The 18,291-nt window shown below is 36.5% G+C and overlaps 2 protein-coding genes across 2 annotated transcripts; both read right to left on the reverse strand.

Moving 5' to 3' along the window:
- Positions 1 to 10,511: 10,511 nt before the first annotated feature.
- LOC146458839 (uncharacterized) lies at positions 10,512 to 14,230 on the reverse strand. The gene is made up of 2 exons (XM_085090253.1): positions 13,552 to 14,230; positions 10,512 to 12,853 (listed from the first exon to the last, which is right to left on the reverse strand). Exons 1-2 carry the CDS (start codon positions 14,228 to 14,230, stop codon positions 11,850 to 11,852), a joined length of 1,683 nt encoding a protein of 560 aa, XP_084946379.1. The 3' UTR covers positions 10,512 to 11,849.
- A 52-nt stretch (positions 14,231 to 14,282) lies between these two features.
- LOC146458840 (uncharacterized) lies at positions 14,283 to 16,847 on the reverse strand. The gene is made up of 2 exons (XM_085090243.1): positions 16,631 to 16,847; positions 14,283 to 15,400 (listed from the first exon to the last, which is right to left on the reverse strand). The coding sequence occupies exon 2, from the start codon at positions 15,396 to 15,398 to the stop codon at positions 14,310 to 14,312; it is 1,089 nt and encodes a 362-aa protein (XP_084946369.1). The 5' UTR covers positions 15,399 to 15,400; positions 16,631 to 16,847; the 3' UTR covers positions 14,283 to 14,309.
- Positions 16,848 to 18,291: the final 1,444 nt, after the last annotated feature.

The following is an 18,291-nucleotide window of genomic DNA, read 5'->3' on the forward strand; positions in this document are numbered from 1 at the left end:
CATCCGAGTTACGTACGGTTTAGCTCCCTGAAAAAAAAAAAAAGTTTCTCCTTGCTGTGGCTCTATCAAGATGTGGCAAAAAAAGGTCGTTAGTAAACCTAGTTAATTATCATGTTACTCATGGCCAATTTCTCCGAGCAGCCGTCGCGGTACAAACTAATGTCTTTGTTATGTGCTTCGTTTACGTCAGACGATTTGGATCTCCGACTTTGCTGCTAATTTTGCAGTTTTTCGCTCGGCCGTGTAACTTTTGTCATGCTGTTAAGCCATCACGTTAGTGCTGGCAAAATCTACAAATAGGACCCGACGATGCATGCACATATTGAGCGACCTTTTTTAGGCGTGGTATCCACGCTTGGTGACTTGAAAACCTTAGTTTCGTATTTATCTCACACCTTGAAATATTCCATACTGTGGCTCCAACAAGATACGACAACGCACTTACTCGCAACTGTAATCGTAATCTATTTTAAGTAGTTATAACTTCGGTTATGTTTAATTTGGAGTCTATGCAAGCGTGAAAGTCTAAATTCGCGGGTACTGAGCAGTACTTTCCTGCGATGCTAACGATTTCGATTTTAAGTCGATACCGAGTTTTCTTTCAGCGTTTTACCATCATGTACTCATGTAAATTTTGAGGTGTATGAAAATGGAAGATTTAAGGTGATCAGATTTTACTATTTTTAAAATGAACTTCTTCAAAGTTGATAGAAGTAACGAGCCTCTTGTAGCTCAGTGGTAGAGCATCCGAACTAGTAATCGGAAGGCTATAGGCCCTACTGTTGAGGGGATGAGCTCAGATTTTCTTTTTCCGAGTATGCCTGTGTCACTTACTGAAAAAAAAAAATACCTCTTTCATTTCATCAGGCTTAAAATATAATATTACATTTCTTTCCTCAAAGATGTTGTTAATGTTAGCTCAATGAAGCTTTCATCCTTGCCTTGATCTGTAACGCATTACGGAGAAATGATATCAATTTAAAACACTTAATTAAATACACTTAATCTGACCAACCGTTGGATGCCTTTGAGCTTCATTAAATTATATGATCAAAATCCAAAGAAAGGAGTTTAACTTATATAAGAGACCTTTAATGCCATAAAGTGATCAACTTGCTTCACTAACTGAGTGCGTGCGCGTGGAATGAGGGACGATCTGACGATAGTGGGTCAGTTCGGAAAGTATGATGTAAACACAGATTATCAATTTAACTAGAAATTAGTGTTATAAAAATAAATCATAAATATAAAAAATAAAGAGAGAGAAATCATCTTACTACTACTCCCCCTCACCCCCCCCCCCCCTCCCTTTAAAAAAAAGAAAAGACTACTGGGAGGCGATTCAAAACTTATACCGGCTAAGAACACTCGGGACTTCCCGCGTGATTCCTTTGGTGGTCTTAGCAAGTTACTTACGGGTGGTTTTAAACCGTATTAGTAGTAAGATATTTGAGTGTATAAGCGCACTTTTGAAAATTTCACTGAATTCATACCTGATTCAACAATGAACTCAAAAACCTAAATCCTCGGTTTTTCAAAAACCTAAATTTTTATCCTCGGTTTCTCAAAAACCTAAATTTAGGTTTTTCATAAATGACACCCAACTGATCCCCAACTCACAAACAATCATCGATTAAATCCAACCAACTCATCAATCGCTGATTTGAATGATGAATACAATATTTTTGAACACCAATTTGGATATAAAAATTATCTAATCTAATTTATATGAACAACCAATTTGATCATAATGATAAAACATATTTTATTTATCCAACATTTGAGAATTACGGAGCCTCAGATGATGGTTACATAATCAACCGAAAAAGATTGGAACCAAGAAAAGGATATTTGTCTGAGAACGGCTATTATATAATTTCTCCGGGACGTAACAATACATGTCCAGCTCATAGATTCGTTTATGAGGCTGTTAATCAATCAATAATTCCACCTGGAATGCAAATTCATCACATCAATTGTGACCGCCAAGACAATTCAAGTGAAAATCTTTCGTTGGTCACAGCATCTGAAAATATCAAATATATGCATCAAGCCAGAAAAGAATTTTTGAACAGTCCATATAATGAAGATGAATTGAGAGTTGTCAATAGATTAATGGATTTTCCACCAATGGAAGACAATGATTGTGAGTTTACACGCACAGAAAATAAAATAATTAATAAGATGTATTACCGTATGTGTCATGACATGGATGACAAAGATTTTCCACTCTACAAGGATTAATTGTGCTAAAATAACCGGGCAATTCAATTATGATTTCAAATTTTTAAACCTCAATGATAGCATGTTTGTCTCTTAAATTGGCCCAACTCTTAAAATTTTCTATATAAAGATTTGGTGATTATATATAATTAGAAAGAAATGGAGAAAAAACATGAAAAATCAGAAATCGCATATATGTGTTCTCAGGCTGGTGAAAATGCATCTCCGAAAATTCCGGCAACAAAGACTATTATTCATAATGGAAAAACATATTATGTACATCCATTATACATGAATTTTGCAGCATCAGAAGATGGATACATTATTAATCGCAAGACATTGAAACCAAGTCAAGGTAGATTAAGACAAGATGGTTATTTTGATATATCTGTTCGTAATAAATTATTTTGCACAAGAAAACAAGCACATCGAATGATTTGGGAAGCTGTCAATCAACAATTAATACCAGATAAGTATCAAATACATCATATTAATTGTGATAAACAAAATAACTCGATTGAAAATTTGGAGCTTGTAACCAGACAAAAAAACATGAAATATGAAGGATTGAAAAGAAAGGGAATGAATTATAAATCAAAGCAAAATGTTGAAATGAAATGTGATGTTTTTTATTATCATCATATTTATACCAACTTTGGAGCTAATAAATATGGACAAATATACAACAAAAAAACTAATAGAGTTTCAATTGGTAATCTAAAGCCAAATGGTTATATGAAAATAACATTATCACAAATTGGTTTACAAAGAAAAACTATTAATGTCCATCGATTTGTTTATGAATGTTTTAACGGCCAAATTCCATTAAAAATGCAAATAAATCACATTGATTCAAATAAACAAAATAATTGTATTGATAATCTTGAATTAATGACTCGATCAGAAAATGTTAAACATGCTTATAAAGTCAAGAAATATAAAACAAAGATTGTAATTACAACTGATAAACCCAATGAATCAATCAAATTGGATATTAAAATGAAAAAATCAGATGATGAGTTTACTGAAGATGAAAAACAGTTGATTGATAAAAAATACAATGCAATGATGAATAAAATCAATAATGGTAATTTTCCATTTAAGAAACAATTACAGGAACATTTTCCAGACATGGAATTTTGGTGATTTTTTGTATATATTTCCTGTGTATGCTCAATGAGTGTATACAGGGATGAATTCCCGCGACAAAGTAACACGAAATAGGAGCCGACCAAGTACTCCGTCCACGCAAAATCTTGGTGTGAATGTTGCCTCCAGTCTTCATTCATCTATGCCAAACCTGGAATCGCAAAATAACCGCACTTTCAAAAATAATTTATCATATACATATAATATTATGAATAAAACTAATTTATCTAAATTGACGAAAGATCAATTAATAACACTTTTACTTGAAAAACAACATCCTGTTTCAAAGCCTCGAACTAAGAAAATGGTTCCAATTCCAAAGCCTAGACAATCTGTCAAACAAATGGCAAAAGATTATGAGAATACAATCATCAAGCCGCCAATGCAATTCAGAGATCGACCAATTGTTCAACCAAGAAACAACATTATTCCTCCTCCAAAACAATTTGCTGATACACCAGTCCCGAAGCCAATAATGGAGAAAGTGACTCCAATTCCTAGACAGAGAACTCAAATCACAGAAGTTGCAAGAGCATTCAAGGGATATACAAAATCTTATGAAGTTGGAATTAAAAATGAAACAGATCCTTTGATTCAAATGAGTTCAACCAGATTAGCTATTGCTCATTTTATGAAACAATTATTACCTCAAATGAAAGGAATTAAATTTATTGAAACTTTGACAATTTATTTTGAACAACAAAAAGGAAACCAAACTGTCTCCAGAATTGGATATTTTAATAGTAAACCAAAAACAATAACTAATGCCAATGATTTTCAAGAATCTTTGGATGTTAATGTTGAACAAATTATGAATGATATTCACAAATGGATTAGTGAAGGTTCAGCTTGGATAATTAAATCAATCAATGGACATTACATTAATATTATCAAATATGAGCCTCTTACTGGAAGTTCTTACATTCAACTTCCAACTGAACTTCAACATCATCAAAAAGGAATAATCAATCTACAAAATAGAGACAATGAATGTTTTCGTTGGTGTCACATTAGACATTTGAATCCACAAATTAAAGATCCACAAAGAATTAAGAAAACTGATAAAGCATTTGTCAAACAATTGAATTATGATAACATTGAATTTCCAGTTTCCATCAAACAATATAACAAAATTGAAAATCAAAACAATATTAACATCAATGTATTTGGTTATGAAAAGAAACAACCTTATCCAATTTATATTTCCAAAGGAAAGTTTGATGATGTATTGAATTTGCTGTTAATCTCAGAAAATGAAAATAAGCATTACTGTCTTATCAAAGATTTTAATCGATTTATGCACCACAAAACCAAATCACATCAAAGAAAACATTTTTGTATGCATTGTTTGCAATGTTTTTCATCAGAACGAGTTTTAACCAAGCATAAGGAAGTATGTATTGAAATCAATGGTGAACAAGCTATCAAAATGCCCGAAGTTGGTTCCAAAATAGAATTTACAAATTTTAATAAGCAAATGAAAGCACCATTCGTGATATATGCTGATTTTGAAGCAATCACTGAACCAATTCATGGTTGTAATCAATCTAACCAACAATCTTTTACTGAAGCTTATCAAAAACACACTGATTGTGGTTATGGATACAAAGTTGTTTGCTGCTATGATGACAAATATTCCAAACCAATAAAATATTATCGTGGAGAAAAAGCTGTTTACAAATTTATGGAAGCAATGCTTGATGAAGTCAAATATTGCAGACAAACTATCAAATACAAATTTAATAAACCATTAGACATGTCTCCAGAAGATGAAGACAAATTCCAAAAAGCAACATCTTGTCATATTTGTTGTAAAAAATATAAGAAATCAGATAAACGTGTCAGAGATCATTGTCATATTACTGGTGAATTCCGTGGTTCAGCCCATAATCAATGTAATAGGGATTTTACAATAACTGAAAAAATCCCTGTAATATTTCATAATTTGAAAGGATATGATAGTCATTTTATAATGCAAGAAATTGGAAAAATTATTGAAAATAATACTTATGTGGATAGAAAAGGTGAAACCAGACAACACAAAATTAATGTAATCCCAAATAATATGGAGAAATACATGGCCTTCATGTTGGGTTATAATTTGGTATTTATCGATAGTTTACAGTTTATGAATCAATCATTGGCAAATCTTGCAAAAAATCTACCAGAAGATGCATACAAATATACCAATGAAGTCTTCAAAGGTGAGAAATTTAGATTAATGAAACAAAAAGGAGTTTATCCGTATGATTATATGAGTAATTTTGATAAATTCAATGATACTCAATTACCAACCAAAGATGAATTTTACAGTAAAATGAATAATGAGCATATTACTGATGAAGAATACAATCATGCGCAAACTGTTTGGGAGACATTTGAATTGAAAACAATGGGAGAATATCATAATTTGTATCTCCAATCTGATGTATTGCTGTTAGCTGATGTATTTGAAAATTTCAGGAAAACATGTTTGGAATATTATAGATTGGATCCATGTCATTATTTTACATCTCCGGGATTATCTTGGGATGCAATGTTGAAAATGACTGAAGTCAATTTGGAACTTATTACGGATATTGATATGTATCAATTTGTTGAAAAGGGCCTTCGTGGAGGAATCAGTTACATTGCCAATAGATACGGTAAAGCCAACAACAAATACATGCAAAATTGGAATCCCAATGAAGAAAGCAAATATCTCATGTATTTGGATGCAAATAATCTCTATGGTTGGGCTATGAGTCAATATCTTCCAACTGGAAATTTCAAATGGTTGAATAAACAACAAATAAAAAATATTAATTGGAAAACAGTTGATGCAAATAATAAAACTGGATATTTATTGGAAGTTGATTTGGAATATCCTCATGAATTACATGACCTGCATAATGATTATCCATGTGGCGCTGAACAAATCAAAGTGACACAAGATATGCTGTCAGATTATTGTCAAAGAATTGCAGAAAAATTTGGAATCAAAAGTGGTCAAGTCAGCAAATTGATTCCAACATTAGCAAACAAAACCAAATATGTATTACATTATAGAAACTTACAATTATACCGTGAATTGGGACTCAAATTAACTAAAATACATCGTGTTCTGTCATTTGACCAATCACCCTGCTTGAAGACATACATTGCTTTCAATACACGACAAAGAACTCAAGCCAAAAATGTATTTGAAAAAGATTTCTTCAAATTAATGAACAATAGTGTCTTCGGTAAAACAATGGAAAATATCAGGAAAAGAGAAGATATTAGATTAGTTACAACACCAAAACAATTGACAAAATTAGCTTCAAAACCAACATTCATTAGCAGCAAAATATTCAATAAGAATCTGGTTGCAGTCCACAAAATCAAAGAATCACTGACTCTCAATAGGCCGGCATATGTTGGTATGTGTATCCTTGATTTGAGTAAAACTCTAATGTATGACTTCCATTACAATTTCGTTAAAAACAAATATGGTAACAAAGCCAAATTATTGTTCACGGATACTGATAGTTTGACATATGAAATTGAAGCAGAAGATGTGTATTCTGATTTTTGGAATCACAAAGATATGTTTGATAACTCGGATTATCCATCAAATCATCAATTTTATGACTCCACAAATAAGAAAGTCATTGGTAAGTTCAAAGATGAAGCTGCTGGAATCCCCATCACTGAATTTGTTGGATTGAGATCCAAAATGTACTCATACATCAAAGACAATAATAATGGTGGCAAAACGGCTAAAGGAATCAAAAAGAATGTCATCAAAAAAGAAATTCAACACTCTGATTACAAAGATGTTCTTTTCAATGAGAAACGATTGCATCATCAAATGAAAACAATCAGAAGTAATAACCATGAACTTGGAAGCTTTGTCATCAACAAAACATCATTGTCATGTTTCGATGATAAACGATATTTACATCCGAATGGATTGGATTCATATGCTTATGGACACTTTCGTTTGTAAACAAAATTTGTGACAAAAAACTTGTGCCTCAAACTTTGTGTAAAAACTTGGTTTTCGATTTTCATTTTTCATCAATTTTCGACTATTTTTTTTTATCAATTTTCGAATGTTTTGTTGGGTGTATGCCCCATAAAACAAAAAACAAGAATGGTATGATCGGTGCCAGACACATGCCAATCCCCATCAAAGATGATTCCATGCAGGTGGATTCATCTGTCTGTCAATTCCTGCATTGCAAAGAAGAATGTGTTTTTTGTGACTTTCATGAAGAACCAACCAATGATAAACTAAAAAATATGCCTTATTGCTGTGAAAATCAAAACATTCGAGATATCTATGGTCAATTGACTTGCATTTATTGTGGACAAGTTGTTGGTGAGGATTTCAAAACAGAATACATCGATTTTCATGCCAATTTGTTCAAAATATACAAGAAAACAGTGTATAATAGAAAATACCATTTGTCGCATACATTAGATCAAATTATTTTGAAAAACAAAGTTGAAATCAGTTGTTCAACCAATTTCAAAATTCATAAAATATTCGTTGAAATAAACAAAATCTTGCAACAAATCAATGGCAAAAGAAAGAGAATAATCAGTTTGAAATATCTTTTGCATAGAATATTGCAATTGATGAAAATTGATTCTTCCCAAATTGAGTTGACAAAATCCAAAAAAACAATGAAATTATACAATGTTTATTGGGATAAAATTATGGACATTATTGGCCCCCAAATCATGCACATTATTAATCATACATAAGTGAATATCTGATATTTTTTATCATATTTGTCACCCCATTTATCGACAATCGGCGAATTATCCAAAATGAAATCATCATTTTGAGTAAGCTTCTTTGTCAAATCATCTCTATCAAAATGTCCATTTCTCATTATTTCTTTTATTTCATTTAATAAATGTCCGTAAGTTTGAAAAGCATATTGACATTGATACAACCTTATTTCAATATTTTTATGCTTCATATAAGCTTGAATTACGACAGAAACTGATGATATTGCCAATAATGAAGCTCCACTGGTTGCAATTGATGATGCAATGCCACCAGTTGCAAACACAATGGATGAAATATTCCCAGCGAATTCCCATTTTTTTAATCTTTTGTATGCACTTTTGTACATCCACATCTTTTTGTGATATGACATGTAATAAGCTTTCAATTCATCAATTTCTTCTTTTGATAATCGATTTGAAATATGATTGAAATCAATTATTAATTTCTTCTTTTGTTTTGAATTGTTTTGCATATATTATATGGTTATCTTATTTTTGATGCAATAATAGAGACCAGTTATTTGACCCAAAAACATGCATTTTTTCATCCAAGGATATGTTTTTTTCTCATTAATGGTGTACATGTATCCTTTGTCATGATGATATTTGTTGTAAAATTGACCATAAGCATCATGTAATATTCCATGTGATCTGATATATGGTTGCCAACCAAATAATTTATGGAGAATAGCTGTTAACCATCCATCTCCAGGTCCAATTAATCTGATTCCATCATGAATTAACTCTTTGTAAACTTCATCAGGTAAACCTGTGTTGTAATGTTTTTCATGCAAATATGTGAATATTACGATACTTTTTATCTTGCATTCAATTCTGTTTGTCATTTCTGAACCATAGAGTCTTTGATAATAACGACGATGATCTATCATCGATGTTCGAATGTGTTCTTGCAATTCTGACAATTCTTTCATTATACAATTTGATTACAATATTTTTATTCATCATTATTGTCAGGTAATTGTATCCTAATATATTCAACAAAATACTTCATTGTCCAATCAGATGGATGATTGTTGAAGTAGCAATAATAGTTTTCAAATGACACATCAAAGAAGAATTCCAATTGATCAAATGATGATTATACCAAATCGGATTTGGAATGATGATATCTGTCATTTCTCCTGATATTTGTGTTTATCACAATAATCTCTTGCAATGTATTGATTCCTTTAATGTCATCTTTACTCAATAATTTTATCCATGTGTAATTTGTTTTTGGTATTGTACCACTTTTTCTTCCTATTCTCATTGCAACTTGGTTGTTCAAATATTCATCAACACCTTGAACCAACTCAGCTTTGAAATTAGTTAACCAAGTATTTATTCTTTTATCAACTGCTGCCATGATGGCATCCATTGGGTCATCTTGTTGTGATGCATCTTGTTTCAATTTATTTGCAAAGAGTGTGATTGCTGTGTCTATTTTTTCATCCACTTTTGGCATTATTGTTTTCTTTATTGATGAATCCAACAACCCTTTGACATCATCATCCAATTGCATCATTGATTGCTGTATTTTGGTGTTTATCAATGGTTTGATGATGTCTTCATTGCTGTTTATTAATTGTTGGAGTGAAATTGCATGATTTGAATTGACTCCATCTTTGATAACCAAATGTCTGTCTTCTGTATCCAAATGACCATCATCATTCACATGAATGGATTCTCTGTATTTGAATCCATCTGGTAAGTTGTCATAAGTTACTGTGAATTCTATTTTATCTCCATTTTCATCAAAAATATGGTTTCCATTTTCATCTTCAATGTATGGCATTATATTATTTATTTAGATAAGTAAAGTTGACAAATGAATTTCAAACGATCCTTCAACTTGACCGATTTGAGGATTTATTGGGTCAGTTTGTTTGTGAAACATAATTGCAGCTACACTTTTTACTTTCAAGTTCAATGATATAACATTTCGTCCAACTTTAACATCCAAAGCATGATAATTACTCCCTGTATTTGTTTGAACAAGTAATCTGGTTCCATTCATTTCTTTTGTTGCATAAATTATTATTTTTTTGATTATCACAAAATTATCTGGATATATTTTCAAAACATTTGAACCCAAATAAAAAATTTCATGTATTATGGTTCCATAAAATATTGAAATTGTATTCATTGATTTAAAATATTTATTGAAATAATTAGAATGTAATACTTTTAATTCAAAAGTTCCAGTAACAGCAGTTCCTGCTCCAATGCTATCCATGATTGATATTGAACCAATACTAACAAATTTTTTATCACGAAACCCGCGTGTCTCTACTGAAACGGGACCCGAAGCTCTGCGTGACGTCGCACTGGTTTGCTGACGAGATTGACGGGAGATAAAATGATAACTGCTAATGTGGGATAAATTGGCCACAAAGTGACGCTTTTATTTCACCCGACATCAAGAATATCGATATAATAAACATCACGCAATCTCTTAAGCAAAGGTGGGGTTAAATATCGGCAAAGAGCCAAGTCATATTAAAAGGCAACAAAAGCCTACAAAGAAAGGCCGGAGCATGGGGAGGGGGCGGGAAAAATAATTCTTCTACAGTACCGGAGATCTGCGTTCGGATGTTAACACGATGGGAATGAAGGCGAGAAGGACCACGAGATAAATTGATCTTGCCTATAACCTCGGTGTTATTAGATATGACCTCATTTCATTGGCTTAAGTTCTATGATTGACAACGCTCCTTGCCCCATGCAACGGCACACCTAAATTAACTATCACGGGCCTCGAGATAAAATCACATTATGCTTATGTCATAATGTTGGCCTTTTATCACGAAACCCGCGTGTCTCTACTGAAACGGGACCCGAAGCTCTGCGTGACGTCGCACTGGTTTGCTGACGAGATTGACGGGAGATAAAATGATAACTGCTAATGTGGGATAAATTGGCCACAAAGTGACGCTTTTATTTCACCCGACATCAAGAATATCGATATAATAAACATCACGCAATCTCTTAAGCAAAGGTGGGGTTAAATATCGGCCACCGCCACAAAAATGTGGCAACCCCACCAAGACGAAAAGCAGAGCCTGGATATCACCGGTGACAAACCGAAGAGAACGGTAACGATGCGAGCCCATGACTGACCAACGTTACGTTCAACATGAAAACGATATAGCAGTGTAAATGATATAAACGGTGGCCGGCACAGCCCGTGAAAGAGACAAACAATTGAATCAGTCTGGAGCAAGCTAAGAAAACCATATCAGTATCTAGATCTAGGAAAAATTAAAGACAACATAACCAAATACTACTATTCGAAATCGCGAAGCAGTCAGACAAATGAATGCCGAGGATGAACCGACAGCCCAATGTCTGACTCAATTCATCCTGGACGCAATCTGTAAACAATTGTCAGCTTGACGAGCGTGAAAAACAAATTATTCTAAAACGAGGAGGCGAATTAGCAGCCCATGACTGACCTAAGTCGCCTACCCGCGTTATGTAGGAATTTAAAGCCGTAGAATTTATAATCGACGCAAAGGCGAATGCACTGAAGCGGCGAATTAGCAGCCCATGACTGACCTAAGTCGCCTACCCGCGTTATTTAGGAATTGAGAGCCGTAGAATTTATAAGTAACGCAAAGGCGAATGCACCGCAGGCAAGAAATAAGAAAGGGTAGCAGCCCATGTCTGAACTACGCCATGACCCATTCATCCCTAAATATATTACTTAGTAGTTAGTTGGCATGTAAAGTGCCCGACCTGATGTAGAGCTTGAATGCGTCGGACTTCCAGCGACCAAGAGCCCGGATTTGAGCGTCGGAGTAACCATTCTCAGCTGCAAGACAAGCGGCCCCTATGCGGAAACTATGACTTTTATATCGAGAAGTGTCGAGCCCACAAAAAGTTAAACAACGACGTAGCTCAGAATTGAAATGGGTAATAGCAATAGGGCTCCCATCAGAACAGCAGAAAAGTGGCCCGGGCTTATTGCCTCTTAACCGGCAATACTCGAGGAGCGATTTTACCGGGCAAAATGGAAGGGAATCTTCGCGTTCAATAATGATATCATGGGGCCGATTGTCCGTGTTATGTTTAAAGCGAGCAAGTGTGATCTTGACTCTGCGGATGTCAGCTGAACTCGTAAGAAAGCTGACGTTGCAGTATTGAACAACGCTATCAGAACAATCGAGGCTTTTGGTCGCTAGCTCTCCGACACGGAAAAACCCGTAAAAAGCTAATAAAAACATGGTGGAAAACGTAGTGCGCTGAGAGGCCGAAGAGTTGGTATGCTGCAATGAGCGGACCAGTTGATGGAGAACAGATCGTGTAATGGGCAGCCTAATATCAGCCGACTTCGAGCGACTGATAGCCCTCATAAGTTTTTGAATGACGAATGTTTTGGTAGGATCGTGTATACCGGCTATTTTGTGTACATAACTAATAGCGGAGAGATAAGACGTTACGGTTGCGGGTGCCAATTTTCGGGCGTTAAGATAGGAAATGAAAAGGGCCAAGGAAGCGCAGGTCAGGGGGAGCGAAGGGGGAGCTGAATTAAAATAGTGTGTGTAAAACTCGGTAAAGACTGCCCACGTTCTCTGATACATTTTCCGAGTAGCAAAAGAAAAGGAAGACTCAAGCAGAGCACTCAGGTTAGTGACCAACTCTCCGGCAGAAGGCTCTCGGGCACAGCCGTCGGAAATTCGTCCACCCACGGACACAATACCTTGAACTTGTCGACCTGAAACCGGGAAATGTAATCGGCGGGAGTATTGTGAACACCTTGAATATGCCTAGCTCGAAACATTATGTTGTGTCGTAAAGAGGTTAACACCAGGTCACGGACCAATATCATCACCAAGTTGTGTTTAGAAGTGTGATGATTAATGATGTCAACCAAAGCAGCATTATCGGTGTTAAAAATGACACATCTGTTGGCCATCAAAGGCCCCCAGATGCGCAGAGCGATAACAATTGGGAAGAATTCTAAAAAGGTGATATTAAAATGCTTCCATGTTTCCGGCCACGCGCCGAAGAACCAATGCTTACCAAAGATAGCGCCATAGCCCTTCGAGCCGGCGGCGTCAGTAAATAACTCGAAAGGATTCGAGACCTCCCATAACTCAGTATAGAAAAAGGTCTTACCATTAAAGTTTTGTAGGAAAGAAAGCCAAACCTGAATGTCAAATTTCGTTTCCTTAGTCAAGCGAATACGGTGATGAGGGCGCTGGATGCCCCTGGTAAGATTGATCATTCGGCGAAGAAAAGCGCGGCCGGGGATGACAACCGAGCAGGTAAAATTCAAAAGGCCTAGTAAAGACTGAAGCTCTCGAAGCGTTACTTTACGCCTCATATAAAAATGATGTAGTAGCAGCTGGCATTTTTGAAGCTTATCTTCCGGTAACCTAGCTTCCTGTCGCACCGAATCGAGAGTGATACCAGCAAACTGTAGCGTGTTGAATGGCCCGACGGTTTTCTCCTGTGCTATTGGAACCCCGAGATAGCTACACATGCGAAGGAAATTGTCAAGATCGGATTGACATTTTTCCTTCGTAGGGGCAATGAAGAGAAAGTCATCCAAAATGTGCACAACACCTGAGGCATTGAACAAATCTTTAGATAGCCACTCGAGAGCTGAGCTAAAAGCTTCGAAAATCGCACAGCTGGAACTACATCCCATTGGCAGAGCGCGATCAAAATAATACTGGTTAGCCCATTTCATGCCTAATAGAGCATGATCCTTAGGGTGAACCGGGATGATGCGAAATGCAGATTTAATATCGGTCTTAGCCATAAAACAGCCAGCTCCTAACTTCTTGATGACAGATATGGCATCACTAATAGACGCATAGTGAACTGATGAGAATTCTTCAGGAATGTAATCGTTAACAGATGAACCCTTAGGATACGACAAATGATGAATTAAGCGAAATTCAGAGGGATCCTTTTTGGGAACGATGCCTAAGGGAGAACAGCGTAAATTCGGAAAAGGAGGTGAAGAAAACGGGCCGGCTATTCTGCCCTCTTCGAGCTCCTTTTCTAGTTTAGCGGTAACAACGTGGGGTTGCTCTTGTGCACTCTTCAAATTAGGGGATTCGAAAGGGCGCCTTTCCCCCATAAACTTAATTCGAAAACCAAAAGAAAAGCCATCAATCAAATATTGTTTTAAAGCTGGAGCATAACCCTGCAAAAGAAAATCAAGCCTTTCCACCCTTACGGGGGTAACCGGACTGCTGAGTAGGGGGATGGGCTTGTTTGGCTCCGGGGCTGGCAGGGGGGGCGCGTTGTGAACTAGGGGATGAACATTGACTTGAGGGGTGGGGTGAACCACATTTGAAACAAACGTGGTCGTAGCGGCACCCACCACAGAATCGCCCGGCGTGAAATGCCCAACAAGTTCCCTTCGGAAACGACTGGCGGTTCCGAGAGCGCGTGGAGACCTTATCAGAGGGAACCTGCGGTCGAGCACGAAAATTTGTCACTGCCCTTAGCCATAGTTCCCAATGAATAGTATCCCAAGGGTATTGGTCGGGAGCTGACTGTCTTATGTAACGAAACTGTTCGTCATAAAATGACCAGTCACCTGGTTTGGACGCAATGTCCCTCACGACCTCGCAGTATTTCATTAACTTAGGAGCCTCAGTAGGAAATTTCTCGACATAAATAGCGACAAAAGTATTAAAAGCTGACAACCACTGACTGAGGTTATGAATCTTCTTAGGTGGCTGGCTAGGTTCTAGTGTCAACTGGGGCTGAGTAGACGACGTACTTGAGGGAGTTAGGGACAGGGAATAACGATCGGTATTAGGGGACAACGAAAGCAACCCGCCAAAATCAACATATTCGTTACCCCAAATTTTTGCTTTGAGTTTTGGGTTGACTCTAGAGCCGAGAGCTATGGCTATGCTTGAAAATGGCTGCCGAGGGGAACTCTGAGGCTGAGTACCTTGTGTTATAGCTGTGATATCCCCTTGAATGGCCTCACTGGCGGAACGTTCCCCATCATTTTCAACAGGAGGAATTGAAGATGCTCTGAGGTCTTGAGTCAAGCTGCGGGTGCCCCTGGGTCCCAACGCCTGTTGTATCGCCTGGGAAATGGTCGTCGAGATGGAGGTGGATAGCGTTTGCAGATCAACTGAGATCAAGTTCTGGTTGTGATGGTTGCTCTGGTTTTGAGAAGCAACAGCGTCGTCTGGAGAAACTTCAGAAAGGTCGGAGCCTCGCGTGCGTTTCGTTCTCCTTTGCGTGTTGGACTGATCGGAATGTGCACGCTTCTTGGGTGGCATGGCTTATCAATAAAATTTCTTAGATAAGAAACTAGATTACGATAAAATAAAAATAATAACATAAACCGCAGAGGGACAGCGCTGGAAATAATGCGCTTCATAGCGACGGAAATGAAAGAAAAAATTATCAGATCATTTAGCGCCAGAAGTACTACAGTGCCTAAGGCAAAGGCAGAATACCGAGCGCAAAGGACACACCCAAAAACTGAGCGGTCGGAAAGGATTGTACACTCATGCGGTAACTGCCAGTACCTAACATTGAGCCAGAGCCAGTAAAATAATTATACGTGTACAGCCAAAAAGGAGTACATACGTACATACATACGACTGTATAACAAGTCGTGCAATCAAACAGCTTTGTAGCTGAGTCAAACGTAGCCGCGCCCAAAAAGGGGCGATGGCTTACAGCAAATATATAAGGCCGACACAAACAATAGGTGAACGTGTCAATAAAACATCAAAGGCTCGGCATAGGGCACAACTGAGAGCTGGCAAAACATGTAAAGATCTGTATCAGAATGAAGCAAACTTAACAAACTCCTTCCGAGGAGGGAGAACTTGGCAAAAGGCGCAAAGATCGCAGGACTGCCCCTCTGAGACTACGATATAGCTTACGCTGTCCCCTAGAGTTCAAATGAACGCCATCGGGTGTATAAAAATTGTCTTTCGCCTGCCAAAACCCTCTATGGCCCCAAAACATGGCATATGGTATAGGATCTAACACAACCCTTAGGTATCGTGTTAACATGCCGACCTTTGTGTTAAAAGCCTCAGCTGAGAATCGGCGAATAGTCTGGCACACGCACACCAACTGCACCCCGCATGAATCGTGTAGGAAATGGACAAACTCATCGATTGCTGAACCAACACGTAAGGGCGAAAGAGTAACGAGGTCATTACTGCCTAGTTGGAGAATGACGACATCAGGGCGAAAGGAATGAAGGACATGTGTGTCGAATGTTAACGTCTTTTCGACTGTTCTACCCCCAACTCCATGCCAACGTATTAGGACAGGCAAAGAGATTTGAAAGTCAAGATCAAAATCGTTGGAATTATTCCGGACGAACTGCTTTAAGCGCTTAATAAAGGAATGTCCGAGAATCAATACACGGGGGGTGGAGTTAGACATGTCCCAACTATTGCCCGAAAAAACCTGCGCAGCTGAGGTCAAACGGTACAAAAGAAACACGGTAGAAAAGAAAAACGAAGAAAAAGAAAAATGTTTAACTTGCCTGAAAAAATAATTCTTCTACAGTACCGGAGATCTGCGTTCGGATGTTAACACGATGGGAATGAAGGCGAGAAGGACCACGAGATAAATTGATCTTGCCTATAACCTCGGTGTTATTAGATATGACCTCATTTCATTGGCTTAAGTTCTATGATTGACAACGCTCCTTGCCCCATGCAACGGCACACCTAAATTAACTATCACGGGCCTCGAGATAAAATCACATTATGCTTATGTCATAATGTTGGCCTTGTTGATTTAGGCAAATCAAATGTATTGCTTCCACTAATAATGTTTCCTATTCTATGATAGGTGTCAGTGTTGGTTGTTTCACCTTGTTTTTTCCCATTGAACAAAAGTTGTGCATTTGCAACTTGTTGATTGCTTTGGAATACAACGGAGTATAGATTGAAAAAGTTATTTCCATCAGCAGCGATTTGAAAATTATTTGTTGGATTTGTTCTTTGGAAAACACCACTGGCAATAGTTCCAGTGTATTTCGTTTTAAATAAGTTGGTAAAATAACCCAAATTCATTGCTTCAGAATCATATATCGGATTTATTAAACTAGAAATAATCTTATTATTCATATCCAAATTGACTTGCATCTGCATATCTCCATTTTTATATTCAAACATGACATTGTCCAAACCGTCATAAACTCCTGGATACACACTATCTGACCAATCTTTCACCCCATAAACAACCAGATGACATTGTACTGGAGTCGCTGTAGCTGTTCCATGCATCGTCAAATAGATGTAATTTGGAGTTTGTTTGCTGTTGTTATTGAATTGAACCAATAGCTTGCTATAAGCAGTGAAATCACGCTGTACAGCTTTGTGGATGTATGCTTCAGAAGCATCACATGATAATTGAATATTAGTCATTTCTGGTGGGTAGAATTCAAACACAATTGTGTATGTTCCAATACCAAGAGTATAAATATTGAAACCTATCCTTGATCTGTAATCATTACTTCCACTGTCTTTAATCAATGTGATATCATAAGCTTTTTTATTCTGATGCGGGGATTGATTGAAAGCAGCTATTCCATTCACTGTGATATTATATTCTGAACTGCTTTCATCACTATCTATAAGATATTTGAATTCATTTGTTTTATGGCTGCTTATTAAATGTGATTGAGCCATGTAATCCTTATATTGTTGGGTTAAATTGGCATTGGAATCATTTATCTCTTTGACAACAAAACCAACATTAGCAGATTTATCTGATTCATTAGCTTTTGGTGTTTTGATATTTTGAATATATTGGTTATTCATATCAAGGTTTCCAGTCATTGCAACACTTCCATCTTTTTTCAAATATACACTCAAATCACTTCCAACAGATGGTATTTTAGCTATTTCATTATCAACATATGCTTTAGTGGAAGCATCATTATCATCAGTTGGTTGAGCCATATCTTTGATTTTATGATTGTCCATATCGAGGTCACTATTGGAGACTTTTTGTAAATATTTTGTATCACAGAAACCTAAATTAACGACATCATATGTATTTTGTATATTGGCTCCAAGATTGGTAATTTGTTGATTACCCATATCCAGATTTCCAGTCATTTCAACAGAGCCATCTTTTTTCAAATATGTAGATAAATCAGGTGATGGTATTTTTTTAATCTCATCATCGACATAT

This window comes from Pavona decussata, unplaced genomic scaffold (assembly GCF_977016875.1).
Source record: "Pavona decussata unplaced genomic scaffold, jaPavDecu1.1 SCAFFOLD_227, whole genome shotgun sequence".
Taxonomy (NCBI): Eukaryota; Metazoa; Cnidaria; class Anthozoa; order Scleractinia; family Agariciidae; genus Pavona; species Pavona decussata.

What these genes read in the sequence shown, in the direction of transcription:
- LOC146458839 (XM_085090253.1), bottom strand. Translation starts at nt 14,230, where the DNA reads ATGGGGGAAAGGCGCCCTTTCGAATCCCCTAATTTGAAGAGTGCACAA. An exon ending in CAACACGCTACAGTTTGCTG is followed by an intron (nt 12,854 to 13,551) that starts GTATCACTCTCG and finishes TCCCGGTTTCAG; the next exon opens with GTCGACAAGTTCAAGGTATT.
- LOC146458840 (XM_085090243.1), bottom strand. Translation starts at nt 15,398, where the DNA reads ATGCCACCCAAGAAGCGTGCACATTCCGATCAGTCCAACACGCAAAGG.